The sequence below is a fragment of the Bufo bufo genome, chromosome 2 (genome assembly GCF_905171765.1).
Source record: "Bufo bufo chromosome 2, aBufBuf1.1, whole genome shotgun sequence".
Classification (NCBI taxonomy): domain Eukaryota; kingdom Metazoa; phylum Chordata; class Amphibia; order Anura; family Bufonidae; genus Bufo; species Bufo bufo.
Window position 1 is genome coordinate 637,404,728 of NC_053390.1, and position 24,409 is coordinate 637,429,136.

At 43.7% G+C, this 24,409-nt stretch overlaps 1 protein-coding gene across 2 annotated transcripts in view; it reads left to right on the forward strand.

Annotated features, from left to right (window-relative positions):
* Window positions 1-24,409, forward strand: part of IL15 (interleukin 15) — a 128,456-nt gene that overhangs the window by 7,728 nt on the left and 96,319 nt on the right. For both annotated transcript variants that reach the window (XM_040418487.1, XM_040418488.1), the window contains exon 2: window positions 12,496-12,659. In XM_040418487.1, coding sequence (XP_040274421.1) covers window positions 12,613-12,659 — 47 coding nt within the window. In that variant the 5' untranslated portion in view covers window positions 12,496-12,612. The remainder of the gene's footprint in view (window positions 1-12,495; window positions 12,660-24,409) is intronic.

Genomic DNA, 24,409 nt, shown 5'->3' on the forward strand with positions numbered 1-24,409 from the left:
CGGCAATAGGAGTAAAGGGCCGCTTCTCTGCACCTACAGCTTAGCGCACCCGGCGGGGAACTAATACAAGCGCCAGTACCAGAGAATATCAGCAAGAAACAAGCATAAGGTACGCAAGTGGGGTTAGTAATTGCCCCATCAGTACATAGGACCAAGTTGAGCAGGGAGCCGGGACCCGAACTTCCGGTTGATCCGGCCGCCGCCTTGATAAGAGCATCTGCTTATTAACCGTAGCGGAGCCCGGTATAATACCTCAGCTACCACTAGCACCCACGGCTGCGGAGTGTGGCTGAATAAACAGAAGGGACCTGCTGTATAAGCCACAAATAGCTCTGGTGATCACTACCTGAAAGTGTGTATAGTAGATCCTTGCGCCTGAATGCGCTTTACTGAGCTTGCCTGTGATCCCCTGTTGAATTAAAGAGGAAGTAGTAACTGTTGAGTATTTTTTAAATCAGATTTGCACAAATTGAGCTTTTGAAAAGCTGATAAATCAATTAACACCACTTCAATATTATTCAAGTGAATAATACCACAACCATACCCCTGAATAGACCCCCAGGGACTTTGTTAATAAGCGATCAGAAAGTCTTATTGAAATAGGAAGCTGCAGCTGGAGCTGCATACTAGACATCTAATATGCAGAAGAAAATCAGCCCGGCATATAGCGTGGGACTGAGAGTTTATCCCAAGGCTGTAGGAGTTGGGCGACTTGATCTGAAAGACTTTCTGTTGATGCTGCTGAGCGCTCCAGAGCTCAGAGCCTGTTACAGCGACAAATAAGCACTTGAATCAGAACCTGCTTACAACAGGAAAACCAGACATAGCGCCCTCATAGAACGGACATTTATCAAGATTACAGCGGGATGTAACTCTATATTACATAGCCAGTGATACCTACCTCCCAGTGCTTCATCTATCTTAACATAAAGAGACACTCACGGTTATGTAGCTGAAAACCTAAAGTCTTTTATGTACCAGGCGCCTGTAAGCTATCAAAATGGGCAAAAGTAAAGTCACAATGGAGGCCACTCCCAAGGGCCTTAAAGCCCTTAAAAAAATCTTCAGAGGTTACTAAATAAAACAACTGACGCCATCTCCAGCGGCTCAGAAAGTGAGGATGACACAGCTCCTAGCACTCTAATGGAGGTGAAAAATTACGTCAAAGCCCTTCCCTCCAAGGAATGTATCAAAGACCTACTTAAAGACTTTTCCTCTACTATTAAGCAAGAACTCTCTGAAATTAAAGCTGACATCCGTCAAATCTCTTCTAGAACGAACGCTATAGAAGAATCGACCTCTGCGCTTATAGTCAACAAGGAACATGTGGAAAAAAACATTCTTAATCACCGTAGAGAACTTTACAATATGAGAGTACACCTGGACAACCTGGAAAACAGGTCACGTAGAAATAACATTAGGCTTAAAGGTCTCCCAGAAACTGTACTTGACAAAGACATTCGGGCTGTGTTGACACAACTCTTTAATGAACTGCTTCAACAAGACGAGAACATGGAGCTACACATCGAAATAGAGCCCACAGAGTGTACAGACCTAAGCATATTCAAACAGATATTCCTAGAAATGTTCTCTGCTGTCTTCAGAGCTTTAGAACGAAGGAAAGCATCCTCCAAAAGGCTAGAACAGCTACAAAAAAATAGTGTGGGAAGACAGCGAGATTTCCTTATTCCATGACATCTCACGGTTCACTTTACAGTTCAGAAGTCGACTCCAACCTCTGACAAGAGAGTTGAGGAATAAAAGCATTAAATATCGATGGCTATTTCCAGTTGGCCTCCTGATCACTCATCAGGGCAGATCCTACATGATAAGAACACCAGAAGAACTCACGCCGATCTTCAATAAGCTAGATATTACAGACATTCAATTAAAAGACTGGACTCTTTTGGAAGAAGATGATCTCCCATTTCCAGCTATACCAGTTCGTGACTCTTGGAACACGGTGACACCGACGCAACCAAAAAGGCACAGAGCAGCGGAGAAAGCATCCCCCAAGACCCCAGCTAAGAACCAGAGAACGATGGTTGGGGACTGATTGTATTATGCACATAAGTATCCTCTCCTTGTTATTTCTTGACAGGAAAATTGTATCTATGCGTCATTGTATTGTTGTGTAGAATTTTGCCAGTATAAGTTTTCTAAGGAACTTGCCCAATACTTTTTCTCATCAGCCTTAAAATAGCAGGCGAACAATAAGGCGCCGGGGACTTATAGGTCATCTTGTCACTTAGCTTTCTCTTTTATTCACTAAAGTTATGTCTGGTCCCTCTGCTCTCGTCTAGTCAGCTCTGGGCGAGGGCTTAGAGACCATTCTGCTTACTACCTGAGGGGCCTGTCCTCTTCCCCCCTGAGGACCCCCTCTTTACAAGTCTTTATTCAACCCAGCACCCATTGGGCTCTAAGGGCTAGCCCACGAGTTGCTGGAGACTTAGTTAATTTCACTGCTATACCTTTAGGCTCTTCTACGAGATGTACAGCCCTAAGCAACCAAAACTATGTTATGTTCTCCTTTGGTTCTGTTTTAACGGTTGATTTATTGATTTATATCACATGCTTAAACTCTATGCCTTTACTATGTTCACTGCCATGCAGGATTTGATAATCGCATCCTATAACGTTAACGGTCTGAACATACCACAGAAAAGGACTCAGATCCTGGGCTACTTAAAGAAAGAAAAGGTGGGAATCGCACTCATTCAAGAAACGCATTTATAAAAAATATACACTCCCCAAATTAAAAAAACGTTTATACACACTGGTACAACTCCAACACACCCCTTAGAAGGAGAAAAGGAGTTTCGATTTTGATCCACAAAAACCTAAACTTTGTTGAAACAGACAAAATCATAGATGGAGAAGGGAGATACATTCTCATCAAAGGCTGCCTGGACGGCAAACTTATCACTATTGTAAATTTATATGTTCCAAACACTAACCAAACAGGTTTTCTGAAATATGTTTTCAACATTATTGATACATTCCAGGAAGGAATTCTCATCATAGGGGGAGGATTTTAATATTTCTCTAGAACCCTCTATTGACACCTCTAGGGGAAAGACCTCTCTTCCTTACAAAAGGAATAGAACCATTAAAAACATGCTCCATGAAAGGCAACTTGTAGATATCTGGAGATATGATAACCCTGGTGAGAGGGACTATTCCCACTTCTCCTCCGCCCTCAACCAATACTCAAGAATAGACCATATCTACATACAACAAAATAACTTAGAATATGTCCGAAAAGCGCAATATGACTCATTCATACATTCAGATCATGCACCTTTAATTGTTAAACTTAACATAACGCAGGAGGTTCACCTGGAGATTAAATGACTCCTTACTGAAACTAGATCTGGATATAAACTATATTGCTTCCCAGATAAAATATTTCTTCGAAGAAAACAAACCTAATCAAGTTAACTGGTCAACACTCTGGGAAACTCACAAAACAGTAATCAGAGGACATCTTATGCAATTAGGTTCTAGGAAGAAAAAGGATAAAAGACTCAAAATAGAGGCTTTAACAGCCAAAATACGTACATTAGAAAAGTCACATACAATTTCATGCTCTAGGGATATAGAGAAAGAACTGTTAATGCTCAGAAATGATCTCAAGGAAACCCTTAACCAAAACTCAGAGAGATATCTTTTTTGCCACAAATACAAACACTTCCTAAGTGCCAATAAGTGTGGCAGAGAACTAGCAAAATTTGTGCAGAAGCAGAGACATAAAACACTAGTTCACAAAATTAAAAACGATAAAGGAAAACTTGAGCCCACACCAGGAGAGATAGCGGACACATTTCGTAACTATTATGAGAAATTATACAACCTTGAAACTAACCTTTCAGTTAATGCTCCCTCAGTCCAAGATATTAACAACTATCTTGATAAAATAAAACTGCCTAGCCTTAACAACTCATAAAAGACTTCACTCTCTGCCCCCATAAACCAAGAAGAAATAGAAGAAGTCATAAATACACTCCCTAATGGAAAATGCCCCGGACCCGACGGTTTCAGTCTAACTTATTACAAGCAATATAAAAAGATTCTGTCGCCCTACTTAACTAAATATTTCAACCATATTGGGTACGACTTAGGTTTTAGACTCGAGACACTATCGGCAAACATCACTGTAATACCTAAAGAAGAGAAGGATCCCACATTGTGCCCTAATTACCGTCCGATCTCTTTGTTAAACAATGATTTAAAAATATTCACAAAAGTACTTGCTAATAGACTTCAGAAAGTTTTGCCTGATATTATTAATTTAGAGCAGGTGGGATTTACTCCCGGCAGAGAGGCCAAGGATAACACCATGAAAACCTTGTTCGCAATTGAATACAGCAAAAAATATCACATTCCAACTGCTCTGATTTCGACAGACGCGGAAAAGGCGTTCGATCGCCTAAATTGGAATTTTCTCATGTCCTCTCTGACCAGGTTTGGTCTCCCTGAAGCCTTCATTCAAAAAGTTAAGGCATTATATACTAATCCCACAGCTTCGGTAATTGTTAATGGTACTTCTTCAAAGCCCTTCTATATCCGTAATGGCACAAGGCAGGGCTGTCCGTTATCACCCCTCCTTTTTATAATTTCACTAGAACCTTTCCTGGCCAAGATCAGACAAAATAAAAATATCCACGGTCTAGAAACATCTCATATGTCCCACAAGACAGCTGCCTACGCGGACGATATTCTTTTCTATGTCACGGATCCGCTTATTTCAATCCCTAACATATTAAAAGAACTGGAGTCATATGGTAACCTCTCTTACTTTAAAGTAAATCTTAAAAAATCTACAATTTTCAATGTAAACATTGAGGACCACAATATAAAGACACTGGCTTGCCTAAATCCATCCTCCACCCATTTTAAATATTTAGGCGTCAAAATTGCCTCCACCCAAAAAGAAATATACACTCAAAATTTTCTCCCTTTTACTAGCAATTATTAATGCTGACCTAACAGATTGGAACGACTTGCATGTCTCCTGGTTCGGTCGGGTTAACTTAATTAAAATGATCGCTCTCCCTAGAGTTCTGTACTTCTTGAAAGTATTCCCATGCAGATTCTGTGTAGTTTTTTTAAAACATTAAAGAAAACAGTGCTCTCCTTCATATGGAACAAAGGTCAACACAGGATTGCCCATAACATCCTAACCAGACCTAAGAGAAAGCAAAAAAGAAAGAAGGGGTCCAGCTCGATTAAAATGTTACCTTTTATTTTTCAGTGCGGGTAAAAGCCAGTTACACTCCAGTTACATGTTTCGGATCAGGAACAATAGCGATCCTTCCTCATGACATACACATACTGAGGAGGAGGTTGGATATATAGCGCCTCCACCTAGAAACAGGTGGACGCACTAACTACAAGCTCCTCCTCAAATGAAATTAACAACACATGCTAAAAGGCATGATGAATTAAAACAAAAGAACACACACAGCTCATGGATCAAAAATTCAATAATGTAACATCAAGTCGTGTTTCCGATTAAGTCCACTTGGTACAGTAGATCACATTTTGAAGATCCAAAACGACTCACGGTTCAAAAGCTTCTTTTTATAATTACCACCCCTGGATGGTGGAGTAACCCTTTCCAAGCCTTGCACAATTAAACCCTCTGTATCACCACCATGCACCGCTAAAAAATGCATGCTGACTGCAGACACATTTCTGGCATGTGAATGAGCAAATGTCAGAGATGTGCCTCCACAGTCTGACCTTAAGGCCATTAGTGGTGCAACCAATGTACTGGAGGGAACAGAGAGTGCATGAGATACAATACACCAAATGAGTGGTGTTACAGTTGATGTATTGTTTGATGGAAAAACTTTGATTCATGGCATAGGAAAAAACTTGCTTGCCAGGTCGCATATAAGAGCAACACGTACAGATTTTGTGCCCACATTTATAGCTACCAAGACACGGCAGCCACACTGGAGAGGTTCGTGCCCCCTCAGAATATAAGGAGGGGCAGAGTCTGTTACCCAGCGTGGGCGCTCTACGGGCTGAGCACAAGATGCCACCTCTCAAGACACTGCGCCATTGGTCATCTGTTGACAATACAGGTAAGTGCCTTCTTACTATGTTACAAATCTGCGAGTATTGTGTGCTATAAGCAGTAACAAAAACAGGCAAATGAGAATGCTGTGACTTATTTGAGTTATCAGAGCGACGTGTGCGCTTGTGGTGAGTAAATAGTAATGTCTGTCTAGGTCTGGACAGGGCCTCCTTCTGGGCGTATGCTAAACAGTGCTGGGAATATTGTCTCATAGAAAGCCGAGAAGCCGCAGAACGCATCTCCATGCGGCATGTTGCATCCTGAGTGCAGTTTCATCTAATGCGAATAAACTCACCCTTCGGAATATTTTTAGCAACATGAGGAGGATGGCAAGACGCCGCATGGAGAATTGTATTGCCCGCAGTTTCTTTGCGAAAGGTGCGGGTATTAATTGAGTTGGTGCGCGTGTCGCCCTCAAGAGACAAATCCAGAAAGGAAATACAAGTGGCATGGGAATGCAAGGTAAATTTCAAATTGCAAATGTTGCAATTTAAAAAATCCTCAAAGAGTGGTATGGCCGCCACATCGCCCGACCATATGAACAGCAGGTCGTCGATGTAACGGCCATACCACTCCAGAGAGGGTGCCCAAGGATTAGTAGGGGAGAATAAAAAAACCTGTTCCCACCAGGCCATATACATATTGGCCAGGGAAGGGGAGAATTTAGCTCTCCTAGAAACTCCCGATAATTGCAGGAAAAACCTGTCATTAAACATAAAAAAAAAATTTTTTTTATGTTTAATGACAGGTTTTTCCTGCAATTATCGGGAGTTTCTATGGGAGCTAAATTCTCATTTGCCTGTTTTTGTTACTGCTTATAGCACACAATACTCGCAGATTTGTAACATAGTAAGAAGGCACTTACCTGTATTGTCAACAGATGACCAGGCAGTGTCTTGAGAGGTGGCATCTTGTGCTCAGCCCGTAGAGCACCCACGCTGGGTAACAGACTCTGCCCCTCCTTATATTCTGAGGGGGCACGAGCCTCTCCAGTGTGGCTGCGGTGTCTTGGTAGCTATAAATGTGGGCATAAAATTTGTACGTGTTGCTCTTATATGCCGAATGACCAGAGGCGCGCGATTTTTGAATTACTGACAGGGCCGGCCGGAGGAGGAGATCCCGGCTGGCCCTGTCAATCAACACGGCGAGGGGGCGGATTGCTGCTGCGGCTACCAGCAAGTAGACGCCCTACTTGCTGGTAGAGCCCTCATTTACATATTATAAAACTTCGTTTTATAAAGAATCGGCCGCATGAAAGTAAGACTATTATATTCTCCTATATCGCCGTATAAGGAATCTAACTATCCAAAAAAAAAAAAAATGAGTTTTGTGGGGTGACAGAAACCCTTTAAATCTGCAGCCTGTCAATTTATATTGTGTATATCTCCTGCAGATTTTACCCCTTGCAGTGCAGGGGGGTAACCTGTGGAAAATCTGCAGTGTTTCCACACCAAAATCCACAGCAAGACAAGCACGATTTGAGCAGATTATACCACTGCGGATTAGGGCTGAAACGATTACTCAAATTAATCGATTAACTCAACAATCAGTTGTTTCAGGGAACCACCGCGCCCACCGGAGCTCCCCTCCAAGCACAGCGTTATACATCATACATCTGCTGTGCTTAGTATTGCAGATCAGCCCCATTGACTTGAATGAGGCTCAGCTGCAACTAGGCCACATGACCGATGTATGGTGATGTCACATGGCCTAGGAAGAGGACACAGCGATCACAGAGCACTGGTCGCTAATAACAGCTTATCTATGGCGTTCCCAGGTGTCAGATCCTGCTGATCTGACATTGACTGTTTACCAGATAACCCCTTTAAGTAATACAGTGTTTGTACTTTGTTTTGCCTAAGTGGACCATTTTAACCACCTCAGGACCGCCGAACGCAGGATTGCGTCCTGGCGGCGGCCCTGTTATTCCTCCTGGACGCGCCGCGTCATCTCGCGAGAGGTGAGATTTCCTGTGAACGCGCGCACACAGGAGCGCGCGTTCACAGGATCGGAAGGTAAACAAGTACATCTACAGCTTGCCAGCGGCGATCATTCGCTGGCAGGCTGTAGATGCGATTTTTTTTAACCCCAAAAAGGTATATTAGACGCTGCTTTGTTAACAGCGTCTAATATACCTGCTACCTGGTCCTCTGGTGGTCCCTTTTGCTTGGATCGACCACCAGAGGACACAGGCAGCTCTGTAAGTAGCACCAAACACCACTACACTACACCCCCCCCCCTGTCACTTATTAACCCCTGATCACCCCATAGAGACTCCCTGATCACCCCCCTGTCATTCATCACCCCTCTGTAAGGCTCCATTCAGACGTCCGTATGTGTTTTGCGGATCCGCAAAACGCATACGGACGTCTGAATGGAGCCTTACAGGGGGGTGATCACCCCATAGAGACTCCCTGATCACCCCCCTGTCATTCATCACCCCCCTGTAAGGCTCCATTCAGACGTCCGTATGTGTTTTGCGGATCCGCAAAACACGGACACCGCGGATCCGCAATGTGCTTTCCGCATTTTGTGGATCCGCACATTGCCAGAACTATATAGAAAATGCCTTTTCTTGTCTTCAATTGCGGAGAAGAATAGGACATGTTCTATAGGCTCTACAAAAAACGCAGTGTTCGCCCGATCAGGCCTGATCTTGTGCGTCCACTTGCGTTCAGTCCGCCCCACCGCAGTGACAGAATTTTTTTTTCTGATCACTGCAAAAACACTGTAAAATCGCTGCAGCGCTATAAAGATCACTTTTGAGGGGCATGGCGAGTTCATAGAAGATTTTTTTTTTTGGCACAAGTTAACGGAAATAGATTTTTTTCTTTTTTTTTCTTACAAAGTCTCATATTCCACTAACTTGTGACAAAAAATAAAATCTTACATGAACTCGCCATACCCCTCACGGAATCCAAATGCGTACATTTTTTTTGACATTTATATTCCAGACTTCTTCTCACGCTTTAGGGCCCCTAAAATGCCAGCGCGGTATAAATACCCCACATGTGACCGCATTTTGGAAAGAAGACACCCCAAGGTATTTCGTGAGGGGCATGGCGAGTTCATGTAAAATTTTATTATTTGTCACAAGTTAGTGGAATATGAGACTTTGTAAGAGAAAAAAAGAGAAAAAAAAAAAAAAGATTTTCCACTAACTTTTTTTTTATAGGAACTCGCCATGCCCCTCACGGAATACCTTGGGGTGTCTTCTTTCCAAAATGGGGTCACTTGTGAGGTATTTATACTGCCCTGGCATTTTAGGGGACCTAAAGCGTGAGAAGTAGTTTGGAATCCAAATGCGTAGAAAATGCCCTGTGAAATCGTAAAGATTCTCATTAGAATTTGGGCCCCTTTGTGCACCTAGGCTGCAAAAAAGTGTCACACATGTGGTATCGCTGTACTCAGGAGAAGTAGGGCAATGTTTTGGGGTGTATTTTTACATATACCCATACTGTGTGTGAGAAATATCTCTGTAAATGACAACTTTTTAAATTTTTTTATACAAAGTTGTCACTTTACAGAGATATTTCTCTCACCCAGCATGGGTATATGTAAAAATACACCCCAAAACACATTGCCCTACTTCTCCTGAGTACGGCGATACCACATGTGTGACACTTTTTTGCAGCCTAGGTGCGTAAAGGGACCGAAAGTCCAACGAGTACCTTTAGGCTTTATAGGGTTGCTCACAATTTAGCCCCGCCCAAAATGCCAGAACAGTAAACACCCCCCCAAATGACCCCATTTCGGAAAGTAGACACCCCAAGGTATTCGCTGAGGGGCATATTGAGTCCATGAAAGATTGAACTTTTTGTCACAAGTTAGCGGAAAGGGAGACTGTGAGAAAAAAATTAATAAATAACAATTTCCGCTAACTTGTGCCAAAAAAAAAAAATTCTATGAACTCGCCATGCCCCTCACGGAATACCTTGGGGTGTCTTCTTTCCAAAATGGGGTCACTTGTGGGGTATTTATACTGCCTTGGCATTTTAGGGGCCCTAAAGCGTGAGAAGAAGTCTGGAATCCAAATGCCTAAAAATGCCCTCCTAAAAGGTACTCATTGTAATTTGGGCCCCTTTGCGCACCTAGGCTGCAAAAAAGTGTCACACATGTGGTATCGCCGTACTCAGGAGAAGTTGGACAATGTGTTTTGGGGTGTCTTTTTACATATACCCATGCTGGGTGAGAGAAATATCTCTGTAAAATGACAACTTTGTATAAAAAAATGGGAAAAGTTGTCTTTTACAGAGATATTTATCTCACCCGGCATGGGTATATGTAAAAATACACCCCAAAACACATTGCCCTACTTCTCCTGAGTACGGCGATACCACGTGTGACACTTTTTTGCAGCCTAGGTGCGCAAAGGGGCCCAAATTCCAAAGAGTATCTTTGCGATTTCACACGGCATTTTTTACGCATTTGGATTCCAAACTTCTTCTCACGCTTTAGGGCCCCTAAAATGCCAGGGCAGTATAAATACCCCACAAGTGACCCCATTTTGGAAAGAAGACACCCCAAGGTATTCCGTGAGGGGTATGGTGAGTTCATGTAAAATTTTATTTTTTGTCACAAGTTAGTGGAATATGAGACTTTGTAAGAAAAGAAAAATATATATAATTTTCTGCTAACTTGTGCTAAAAAAATATATATTCTAGGAATTCGCCATGCCCCTCACGGACTTTGTAAGAAAAAAATAAAAATAAATAAATCATTTTCCGCTAACTTGTGACAAAAAATAAAAACTTCCATGAACTCACTATGCCCATCAGCGAATACCTTAGGATGTCTACTTTCCGAAATGGGGTCATTTGTGGGGTGTTTCTACTGTCTGGGCATTGTAGAACCTCAGGAAACATGACAGGTGCTCAGAAAGTCAGAGCTGCTTCAAAATGCGGAAATTCACATTTTTGTACCATAGTTTGTAAACGCTATAACTTTTGCGCAAACCAATAAATATACACTTATTGCATTTTTTTTATCAAAAACATGTAGAACAATAAATTTTGAGAAATTTATATAGAAATGTAGTTTTGTTTGAAAAATCTTACAACAGAAAGTGAAAAATGTCATTTTTTTGCAAAAATTTCAGTCAATTTCGATTAATAACAAAAAAAGTAAAAATGTCAGCAGCAATGAAATACCACCAAATGAAAGCTCTATTAGGCCTCTTTCACACTTGCGTTGTCCGGATCCGGCGTGTACTCCACTTGCCGGAATTACACGCCGGATCCGGAAAAACGCAAGTGTACTGAAAGCATTTGAAGACGTCTTCAAAATGCTTTCAGTGTTACTATGGCAGCCAGGACGCTATTAAAGTCCTGGTTGCCATAGTAGGAGCAGGGAGCGGTATACTTACAGTCGTCCGTGCGGCTCCCGGGGCGCTCCAGAATGACGTCAGAGCGCCCCATGCGCATGGATGACGTGTCCAATGCGATCACATGATCCATGCGCTTGGGGCGCCCTGACGTCACTCTGGAGCACCCCGGGAGCCGCACGGACGGTAAGTATACTGCTCCCCCGCTCCCCGCTACACTTTACCATGGCTGCCAGGACTAGCGTCCCGGCAGCCATGGTAACCATTCAGAAAAAGCTAAACGTCGGATCCGGCAATGCGCCGAAACGACGTTTAGCTTAAGGCCGGATCCGGATCAATGCCTTTCAATGGGCATTAATTCCGGATCCGGCCTTGCGGCAAGTCTTCAGGATTTTTGGCCGGAGCAAAAAGCGCAGCATGCTGCTGTATTTTCTCCGGCCAAAAAACGTTCCGTTCCCGGAACTGAAGACATCCTGATGCATCCTGAACGGATTTCACTCCATTCAGAATGCATTAGGATAAAACTGATCAGGATTCTTCCGGCATAGAGCCCCGACGACGGAACTCTATGCCGGAAGAAAAGAACGCAGGTGTGAAAGAGCCCTTAGTGAGAAGAAAAGGAGGTAAAATTCATTTGGGTGGTAAGTTGTATGACTTCGCAATAAACCGTGAAAGTAGTGTAGTGCAGAATTGTAAAAAGTGGTCTGGTCATTAAGGGGGTTTAAGCTAGGGGAGCTGAGGTGGTTAAGAATAAACCTGCAGTTTTATCAATATATTATGGTGTCATAATTTCAGAAAAGCGGTGGGAAAATTAAATAAAATTGCTGTACCTTGCATGAACATATATGTAGTGATATTTTCACCAGAAATTTTAGCAGAATGCATAATTACATTGATAAACCCCACTGTAGTGTGACAACCATGATATCTTACATTATCATAAAACATCCTACACTTTCTCTTTGTTGTTAACATGTTACATAATTGTCTCTTGGTTTTACTATGGAAGTGTCAGTTTACAGAAATTGCTGACTGTGCACATCTTGTAGCTTGTGTATTAACAGAAGTGTTTTATCTTTTCTGACAGCCTGTTGATAGGAACAGTCTGTTTTAGATGAAGTCGGGAGTCTTTCCAACAGTGTATTTACTCCATAATGACATTCGTTGATAGTAGCCTTGTTATCTCTTGGATTCCCATCAATAAATGAATCTCTGGATTCCAGTTATATTCAGTATCACCTTAATGCAAAGGTAAGAAAAACACATTTTTATGGATTTACTTCTATTTTTTTGAAGTCTGAACCCAGGTAAAAAGCTCCAAAGTTATTTCAAAAGTACACTTCATATACTGAATATTAGTTTACTGTATGGGCTCATGCACACGACAGTATGGCTTTTTCAGTGTTTTGAGGTCCGTTTTTTTACGGATCCGTTGTTCCGTTTTTTGTTTCCGTTGTGTTTCCGTTTCCTTTCCGTTTTTCCGTATGCTATATACAGTATACAGTAATTACATAGAAAAAATTGGGCTGGGCATAACATTTTCAATAGATGGTTCAGCAAAAACGGAACGGATACGGAAGACATACGGATGCATTTCCGTATGTGTTCCGTTTTTTTTGCGGACCCATTGACTTGAATGGAGCCAAGCACCGTGATTTGCGGACAAGAATAGGACATGTTCTATCTTTTCACGGTACGGAAATACTGAAACGGAATGCACACGGAGACACTTCAGTATTTTTTGCTGAACCATTGAAATGAATGGTTCAGTATATGTACCGCATACTGAACTCAAAAAACGTCCATTATACTGAACGCAAAATACTGTCGTGTGCATGAGCCCTATGTTAGACTCCTCAACATTGAAATTTGCAACGCCAAAAAGTAAAAGTTGTGGAGTTAAGGAAATAACAGGATAGACAGACATGTTAAAGGGGTATTCCCATCTTAGACAATGGGGCATATCGCTGGGACCCGCACCGATATCGAGAACGGAGCGGGGAGCGCTGTGGCTGGAGGACCCCAGATTTCCCGGGGTCCGTCCACCACCAATCGCTAATCCCCGACTCTCCCATAGAAGTAAATGGGAGCGTGCCGCACATGCGCGGCCCATGCTCCCATTTATTTCTATGGGGCAGACGGCAATAGCCGAGCCAGCGCTGCGCAGTGCGCCCTCCTTCACTTTCGGGGCTCCGTTCTCAATATAGGTGCGGGTTCCAGCCCCCATTGTCTGAGATGAGAAAATCCCTTTAATGATATCCAAATGATAAAAAAAAGGGATTCTGTCACCAGGATTAATGATATGTAGATATTTATATGTGCCCATTAGTCTTAATGCAGTGTTTACAATGATCCCTCTGTTTATGCTCTGTGTGCCTTATAGTCTTATAAAAAGCGATCTTATTCATATGTAAATCACCTCTGTCAGGAGCCCAAGGGGTTGTCCCACGATCTCCTGGAGCCCAGCCGCGCCCAGCACCGCCTACGACTTAATTTATTCCCTGCACTATCCTGACGTCATGTAATCTCTGCTCCGTAGTCTCGCGCAGGCGCAGTGGACACTGTAGTCTGCGCCCGTGCGGACTACTGGCACCGGCTTCAACTTGTCCACTGCGCATGCGCCGGCTCCCTGCGCACCCCGATCAGACCGGAAAATACTTTCTTTTCTCTGCGCAAGTCGGTCAAAATTGTCAAAGGAACGATTGCTGCCAGAAGATTCCTCCGCCTCATTTCCGGTCCGATCGGGGTGCACAGGGAGCAGAAGCATTCAGTGAAGCCGCCAGCCCGCCCAATAGTTTGATGGCAGGCTCAGGAGTTGTTAGTGAGAGCTCCAGGGCCACCTAATTTGCGTCACATTCGTTTTAGAAGACTCAGTGACATTTTCCCTCCACTCTGGAGGGAAAAAAAGTGCATCTTTATAAAATGAAAAATACGGTAAGTAAATTTTTAGCCAGTGTTCACTTTTATAACACTGTAGTGAATTTTTATAGTACAGTTTTTGCACGCACGCACGCACGATCTGTGTGTTTTTATTTTATTTATTTTTTTACATTTTTCTGTGAAAAAAGACCTCTAGGTTTTTTTTTTCATTTGCAGCTGTTCCAGATCCCTAAACCTCACGTCCCTTCCCGCACCTCCCTCCCTCCCCCCCAGGCACCCCTGTTCCCCCAATCCTTTTTTTACGGACGCCATTTGGTCTGTGCACTTTTTTTGGTCATTTATTATTTTTTGGCTCTGCACCACTTTTTCTGCATGCGAGCTGTGACTGTCAAGTGCTGTTCAGTGCATACCTGCCTGATCAGCACCTGGGGATTATTGTTTGCGTTTTTTTTTTTTTTTTTTCACATCTTTGTTGATTTTTTTTTTTGCCAATTTTTCCTTTTTTTTTTGTTCATAAAGAAGAAATTGTAGTTAGGGCTTTATATAAATATATATATAGTTCTATATTTCTATATACACTGCCTGTCCAAAAAAAAAGTCGCCACCAAAAAAAAAGGTCACACTCTAATATTTCGTTGGACATCCTTTAGCTTTGATTACAGCACGCATTCGCTGTGGCATTGTTTCGATAAGCTTCTGCAATGTCACAAGATTTATTTCCATCCAGTGTTGGATTAATTTTTCACCAAGATCTTGCATTGATGATGGTAGAGTCTGACTGCTGCGCAAAGCCTTCTCCAGCACATCCCAAAGATTCTCAATGGGATTAAGGTCTGGACACTGTGGTGGCCAATCCATGTGTGAAAATTAGGGATGTCCCGATACCATTTTTTTAAGACTGAGTACGAGTACCGATACTTTCATTTAAGTACTCACCGATACCAATTACCGATACTAATTTTAACAATAAAATACACACACATGTATTTTCTGACCACTGACCAACCAAAAGGCCTAAAAACAGAACTATAACATTCCAAGGAGACGTTATACTGTATGGGGGCAGCCACAAGGAGACGTTATACTGTATGGGGGCAGCCACAAGGAGACGTTATACTGTATGGGGGCAGCCACAAGGAGACATTATACTGTATGGGGGCAGCCACAAGGAGACGTTATACTGTATGGGGGCAGCCACAAGGAGACGTTATTCTGTATGGGGCAGCCACAAGGAGACGTTATTCTGTATGGGGCAGCCACAAAGAGACGTTATACTGTATGGGGGCAGCCACAAGGAGACGTTATACTGTATGGGGGCAGCCACAAGGAGACGTTATACTGTATGGGGGCAGCCACAAGGAGACGTTATACTGTATGGGGGCAGCTACAAGGAGACGTTATACTGTATGGGGGCGGCCACAAGGAGACGTTATACTGTATGGGGGCAGCTACAAGGAGTCGGCTCTCAAGTGAACCGAAGGTCAGGAGGGACTCGCTCCTGGCAAACACAGCTCTGCTGCAGTGAATGCAGTGGAGCAGACTCTGATGTAATTACAATGTATAGTTTTTGCAGGGACTCAGAAAATCGTCTGAGAGTTTATTAGTTAAAAGAATCGAATGAGTCAGAGACTGTGTCACCGAGTCCCTGCCAGACTTCCTGCTCTGCTACATGCACCCTGTACACACCCAGCTCCACTACATGCTATGCTAATAATGCCCCCCCTTCCCCCCGGATGGACTTACAGGGAGCCGCAGAGCAGGAGTCCCTGACAGTCTCTGACTCATAACTAATAAACTCTCAGACGATTCTCTGAGTCCCTGCACCCTGTGCTGTGAGTCAGTGCTGGTTGCCTGATTGGTTGGAGGGCGGGGAGGGGCGGGGCTAGCTTTCACTGTAGGCTCCTATTACACTGCCTGCTGCTGCCTCTGAAGCTGAGCTGTGCGAGATGCAGGGGCAGGCCGCGGACAGACACAGACACATAGAAGCTAGTGATGGGAAGTTCGGCTCTTTTAGGTGAATCGGTTCATTTGAATCAGCTCATTCAAATGAACCGATTCATGAATCGGATCTTCGGTTCACTTGGTGAGTCAGACTGCTGAGCTGACTCGTAAGTGCTAGCCCCGCCCCTCCCCGCCCACCAACCAATCACCGACCAGAGCTGAGGGGGCGAGGCCAGCACAGCACACTAGCAGCTCTGACTCGAGTCCTCTGAGCCGTCTGTACAGGGAGTCTAAAGGAATCGAATGAGTCACAAGAATCTAAAGATCCGACTCAGTCAGTGACTCATTCGATTCAAGAGCCGAGAGTCACTAGAACAGGTTACATTACACTGAGGCTGTCGGCTCTTGTTGCAGCAGTGATAAGGTTAAGGGACAGGAGCAGAGATAAGAGAAGGGACAGATGACAGAGTTTAGATTACAGGATGAATTACATTAACCCTTTAGAATCAAATTGGCTTCTCAGGAGATATATATGTTAAAGGCATCTCATGTAAACCCACCCTTAGTTATATAGCTACTGAATGAGATGCCTTTAACATATATATCTCCTGAGAAGTCAATTTAATTCAACCTATAATCTAAACTCTGTCATCTGTCCCTTCTCTTATCTCTGCTCCTTATCACTGCTGCAACAAGAGCTGACAGCCTCAGTGTAATGTAACCTGTTCTAGTGACTCTCGGCTCTTGAATCGAATGAGTCACTGACTGAGTCGGATCTTTAGATTCTTGTGACTCATTCGATTCCTTTAGACTCCCTGTACAGACGGCTCAGGGGACTCGAGTCAGAGCTGCTAGTGTGCTGTGCTGGCCTCGCCCCCTCAGCTCTGGTCGGTGATTGGTTGGTGGGCGGGGAGGGGCGGGGCTGGCAGAAGCAGCTCTTCCACTCTAAGATCATATTACTGACTCCTCCCGAGTCCCTCCCTCAGGCTCCTGACCTGCTGCCAGCGTGAGGTGGTGAGCTGAGCGTCTGCATTCATTGTCTGTGTAGAAGAGCCGTTTCAAACGGATCGGATCATTCAAATGAATCGACTCCTCCGGTTCACTGAAATGAATCGATTCAAATGAACGATTCGTTCATGAACCGGACATCACTAATAGAAGCGGCGCACAGGTATCGGCAGTGGTATCGGGGACATTTGCACGAGTACATGTACTCGTGCAAATGTCCGGTATCGGTCCCGATACCGATACTGGTATCGGTATCGGGACATCCCTAGTGAAAATGATTTCTCATGCTCCCTGAACCACTCGTTCACAATTTGAGCCAGATGAATCCTGGCATTGTCATCTTGGAATATGCCCGTGCCATCATGGAAGAAAAAATCCATTGATGGAATAACCTGATCATTCAGTATGTTCAGGTAGTCAGCTGACCTCATTCTTGGAGCACATACTGTTGCTGAACCTAGACCTGTCCAACTGCAGCAACCCCAGATCATAGCACTGCCTCCACAGGCTTGTACAGTAGGCACTAGGCATGATGGGTGCATCACTTCATCTACTCTCTTCTTACCCTGATGCGCCCATCACTCTGGAACAGGGTAAATCTGGACTCATCAGACCACATGACCATCTTCCATTGCTCCAGAGTCCAATCTTTATGCTCCCTGGCAAATTGAAGCCATTTTTTTTGTTTGCCTCACTGATTAGTGGTTTTCTTATCGCTACACCGCTGTTCAGTCCCAATCCCTTGAGTTCCCTTTGCAGTCTGCGTGTGGAAATGCTCTTACTTTCACTATTAAACATAGCCCTGAGCTCTACTGTTGTTTTTCTTCGATTTGATTTCACCAAATGTTCAAGTGATCGCCGATCATGATCATTCAGGATTTTTTCCCCGCCACATTTATTCCTTGAATACGATTGGTCCCCACTATCCTTCCAGTCTTTAATAATGCGTTGGACAGTTCTTAACCCAATTTTAGTAGTTTCTGCAATCTCCTTAGATGTTTTCTCTACTTGATGCATGCCAATGATTTGACTCTTCTCAAACAGACTAACATCGCCCGTCCATCGCAACGAGTATACTCAGCTGAAGAGGCATACGCCATGCTTGCCTCCGATACGGAGTCTGCCAGTGAGGGAGAAGAGGATGCCACTTTCCTCTACACCTCTACCCCATCATCATCATCATCCGCTGATGAGAGACCCTCTAGAAGGTGCCCCAGGGTAGCAGCGGAGGCATCCCCCCAGAGTGAACCCTTAGGCCCCTTTCACACGAGCGAGTTTTCCACGTGGGTGCAATGCGTGATGTGAACGCATAGCACCCGCACTGAATCCTGACCCATTAATTTCAATGGATCTGTGTACATGAGCGTTTTTTTTCACACATCAGTTCTGCGTTGCGTGAAAAACTCAGCATGTTCTATATTCTGCGTTTTTCACGCAGCCCTGGCCCCACAGAAGTGAATGGGGCTTCAGTGAAAAACACATTGCTTCCGGAAGCAAGTGCGGATGCAATGCGTTTTTCACTGATGGTTGCTAAGAGATGTTGTTTGTAAACCTTCAGTTTTTTATCACGCGCGTGAAAAACGCATCAAAACACATTGCACTCGTGTGGAAATAAATTTATGCAATCGCAGACAAAACTGACTGAACTTGCTTGCAAAATAGTGCGAGTTTCCCTAAATGCATCCGGAGATAATCCATCACACTCGTGTGAAAGAGGCCTTATGGAACCTACCCCCTCACTATTATCAGCCCCAAATTCCGCATTTTGAGGGCAGGTCTGGAATACAGACAGATAGTGGGGGCTTCACTGAACTAGATTTTTTCTAAATATTCTTCCCTGAAGATTTTGTAAATTTAACCCCTTAGTGACCAGCTTGTTTTGGGCCTTACTGACCAAGCGTTTTTCTTCCTTTTTTCATCGTCGCATTTCAAGAGCTATAACTTTTTTTATTTTTATGTCTATATACAGTAGCTTTATGAAGGCTTGTTTTTTGCGAGACGAGTTGTAGTTTTTAATGGCGCCATTTAGGGGTACACATAACTTTCTGATTAACTTTTATTAACTCTTTCTGGAAGGAAGATGGAAAAAACAGCCACTGCGTTTTTACATTATAAATTTGATGGCGTTCATTTTTTGGTATAAATAACATAATATCTTTATTCTCTGGGTCACTATGATTGAAGTGATACCAAACACATATAGTTTTTTTTTCCGTTTGACTATTTTTTTGCAATAAAACCCCTTAAAAGAAAAATATTTTTTTGCATTGCCGCTTTCCAAGATCCATAATTTTTTTCTTTTTCTTTTTATGGAGTTGTGTGAGGGCTTCATTTTTGCGGGACAACTTGTATTTTTCATTGGTATCATTTTGGCGGAATTGGCGCTTTTTGATCGTTCGTTATTATGTTTTTTCGATGGCAACTAAGAATAAATTAGCAATTCTGTTAGCAATTAAATTAGCAATTCCAGCCTTCACACACATCGGCACCCCGCGATCGCATTTACGGGGTTCCGATGGGAGACAGAGGGAGTCCGCTCCCTCTGTCAGCACTTTACGTGCGGCGGGCGCCATTGTAAAGTGTTAAACAGCCCGGATCGGCACTCCTGCTGGTCTGGGCTGTTAGAGCAGGGCCGCACCTCTCATGTGAGAGCTGAGCCCCCGCTCCCCGTTGCAGGGGGACCCGTGCAGCGCTTAGACTGGGCCGCCGTGAAAAAACGTCGGCCCAGCCTAAGGCGCTTTAGTGACCAACATAAAAACACATATGGGTGTCCACTAAGGGTTTAATGGTGGCCCAAACCGATTTATACGCCCAACAATTTATTGATCAGAACCCTACATCGGCATACGCTAGACCCCTAGGTTGGACCCCAGAAGATAATTAAGTTTTGGGGACTCGTTCTGCCTATGGGCGTTGTAAAAAAAACAAACGTTAGTCAATATTGGAGTACTGACATTTTCTACCAGACTCCAATTTACAGTAAGACCATGACCCGGAAGCGATTTGAGTCATTTCGGAAATTCCTACACTAGAACGACAATGCACAGTGCCCACCCCAAAATCGACCCAACATTTGACCGTCTGTTCAAGGTTAGGCCTGTCATTGACCACTTTAACACCAAGTTTGCTGAGGTGTACAACCCCGATAAAAATGTCTGTGTAGATGAGTCCCTATTACTTTTCAAAGGGAGGATTAGATTCCGCCAGTAACTGCCTAGCAAACGGGTAAGGTATGACATTAAGATTTACAAACTTTGTGAGAGTAGCTCCGGGTACACCCACAAGTTCTGCATTTACGAAGGGAAAGATTCCTGGATAGAACCCCTAGAATGCCCCCCCATCCTAGGAGTTAGTGGGAAGATCATGTGGGACTTAGTGCACCCACTGCTGGAGAAGGGTTACCACCTCTATGTGGATAACTATTATACCAGCATACCCATCTTCATTTCCCTAACTGCCAGAGGTACTGTGGCTTGCAGCACAGTGCGCAAAAATCAGAGAGGCCTCCCTAGATCCCTGGTAGGGCAACCACTGAGAATGGGTGAAAGTAGGGCTCTCCTCCATGAGAACATGCTGGTGGTTAAGTACAAGGACAAGAGGGACGTCCTTGTACTGACCACCATTCACACTAACACAAGCTCCCCTGCTCCTGTACAAGGTACCACAACCACTACCCCAAACCAGTTTGTGTTCTGGACTACAACAGGCACATGGGAGGGGTGGATCTTTCAGATCAACTTCTGAAGCCCTACACACGAAAAACAAAAGTGTGGTACAAAAAGCTGGCCGTACACATTGTACAGATGGCAATGTGCAATGCGTACATGCTATTTCAATCTGCAGGCCACCCAGGAACTTTCCTTCAGTTCCAAGAGGTGGTTATCAAGTCCCTAATTTTTCAAAGCCAGCCCGGGGAGGGTCCCAGAACTTCTGGAAGTCATGGTTCCCGTGTTGCACCAGGGCAACATTTTCCAGGTCAAGTCCCCCAGACAGCAAGAAAGGGAAGGACCCAAAAAAGATGCAGGGTGTGTTCCAAAAGGGGGATAAGGAAAGCTAACATTAACCACTGCGAAACCTGCCCGGAAAAACCTGACCTGTGCATGCAGGATGTTTTAAAATCTACCACTCATCCATAGAGTATTAATTTAATTTCATCCATGATGTACCCTGTAGTTTTACCACCTTATATCTCTGATTTAGACCGCATAGCTTACAGATCCACTTTTCACCAACCAATACATATTCATTTCTGTGAAACACCTGTTAGGTCAAAAGTGCCCTTTCCACCCCTTAAAATGTTCATACGGGGGTGCTCTTTCTAAAATGGAGTCACTTCTTGGGGTTTTTAATTTCTGGGGACCTCAGGAATCTTTTAAATGCGACATGGCACCTAAAATCAATGTCTGCCAATTCAGGTCAGCAAAATCCATATCCATATTCTAGAGCCCTGCTGTGCGCCCATACATCAGTTTTTGAGCACATATGGGGTGTTGGCGTATTCGGGGGGAAATTGGGAACAAAATGTGGATGAATTTTGTCCTGTTACCCTTTGTGAAAGTGAAAAATGTGGGTGTCAAGCAACTTTTTTGTGAAGAAAATGCAATTTTTCATTTTCACTGCCAAGTGTTTCCTAATTCTAGGAAACACCTTTGAGGTCAAAGTAATCACTACACACCTTGAAAGATTCCTTGAGGGGTGTAGTTTACAAAATGGGGTCACTTTTTGAAGTTTTCCACTGTAGGGCCAACTCAGGGTGTCTTCATATGCGACATAGCTCCCAAGTACCATTCCAGCTAAATCCGCTCTCCAAAAGCCATATGGTGCTCCTTCCACTCTGAAGCCTGCTGTACGCACATACATCATTTTTGAGCACATACGGGGTGATGTCATATTCGGGGGGAAATGGGGAACAAAATGTGGGTGGCATTTTGTCCTGTTACCCTTTGGGAAAGTGAAAAATGTGGGTATCAAGCTACTTCCACTCTGAAGCCTGCTGTGCGCCCATACATCAGTTTTTAAGCACATATGGAGTGTTTCTGTAAACTCCATATTCAGGGTAATTGATTTTGAGTTTTGTTTGGCTGTTAACCCTTGATGTGTTGCAGAAAAAAATAGATAAAAATGTTAAATCTGCTAAAAAAAGTGACATTTTGAAATTTCACGATCTGTGCGTTTTTATTTTATTTATTTTTTTACATTTTTCTGTGAAAAAAGACCTCTAGGTTTTTTTTTTCATTTGCAGCTGTTCCAGATCCCTAAACCTCACGTCCCTTCCCGCACCTCCCTCCCTCCCCCCAGGCACCCCTGTTCCCCCAATCCTTTTTTTACGGACGCCATTTGGTCTGTGCACTTTTTTTGGTCATTTATTATTTTTTGGCTCTGCACCACTTTTTCTGCATGCGAGCTGTGACTGCCAAGTGCTGTTCAGTGCATACCTGTCACGGCGGACGGGGAACTCAGACACACAGATAAACCAACAACCAGGCTCTAGGCGAGAAGCAGGGGAAGGGTCACCACCTAGCTAAACCCTGACCTCTTTCCCTGTACTGCTCAGCCCACATTCAGACCTTGAAGGTAGGAATGAAGTGTCCCAGTGCCTGGGCTAAAACACCCTAGATTCCCTGAGATGGTGAAAAGGGGAAAAGGAGCAGCCTGCTCGCACAGAACCTGGATGGGAAAGATGACACAAACACAACCTAGACAGCAATCAACAAAAACTGAAACCACACTTATCTTTTCTGAGCTGGAACAGACAACCTTCCTTCCTTGCTTGCTTCCAAGGCCAGACTGATTTCTATAACCCGCTCAGAACACTGGACTAGAGTGATATTTAAACCAATGACCCCACCCAGTGCACCTGATGGGAGGCGGGTCTAGCACGACTCCAAAACAAAACTAAACACGTGCTGCTATTCTGGCCGACCTCCGCACATTGTCAGAGCAGGGCATGACAATACCTGCCTGATCAGCACCTGGGGATTATTTTTTGCGCTTTTTTTTTTTTTTCACATCTGTGTTGATTTTTTTCATTTGCAGCTGTTCCAGATCCCTAAACCACCCTCTGTCCCTTCCCGCACCCCCCTCCCTCTCCCCCAGGCACCCCTGTTCCCCCAATACTTTTTTTACGGACGCAATTTGGTCTGTGCACTTTTTTTGGCCATTTATTTATTTTTTTACTATTTTTCGATTCTGCACCACTTTTTCTGCATGCGAGCTGTGACTGTCAAGTGCTGTTCAGTGCATACCTGCCTGATCAGCACCTGGGGATTATTGTTTGCGTTTTTTTTTTTTTTTTTTCACATCTTTGTTGATTTTTTTTTTTGCCAATTTTTCCTTTTTTTTTTGTTCATAAAGAAGAAATTGTAGTTAGGGCTTTATATAAATATATATATAGTTCTATATTTCTATATACACTGCCTGTCCAAAAAAAAAGTCGCCACCAAAAAAAAAGGTCACACTCTAATATTTCGTTGGACATCCTTTAGCTTTGATTACAGCACGCATTCGCTGTGGCATTGTTTCGATAAGCTTCTGCAATGTCACAAGATTTATTTCCATCCAGTGTTGGATTAATTTTTCACCAAGATCTTGCATTGATGATGGTAGAGTCTGACTGCTGCGCAAAGCCTTCTCCAGCACATCCCAAAGATTCTCAATGGGATTAAGGTCTGGACACTGTGGTGGCCAATCCATGTGTGAAAATTAGGGATGTCCCGATACCATTTTTTTAAGACTGAGTACGAGTACCGATACTTTCATTTAAGTACTCACCGATACCAATTACCGATACTAATTTTAACAATAAAATACACACACATGTATTTTCTGACCACTGACCAACCAAAAGGCCTAAAAACAGAACTATAACATTCCAAGGAGACGTTATACTGTATGGGGGCAGCCACAAGGAGACGTTATACTGTATGGGGGCAGCCACAAGGAGACGTTATACTGTATGGGGGCAGCCACAAGGAGACATTATACTGTATGGGGGCAGCCACAAGGAGACGTTATACTGTATGGGGGCAGCCACAAGGAGACGTTATTCTGTATGGGGCAGCCACAAGGAGACGTTATTCTGTATGGGGCAGCCACAAAGAGACGTTATACTGTATGGGGGCAGCCACAAGGAGACGTTATACTGTATGGGGGCAGCCACAAGGAGACGTTAT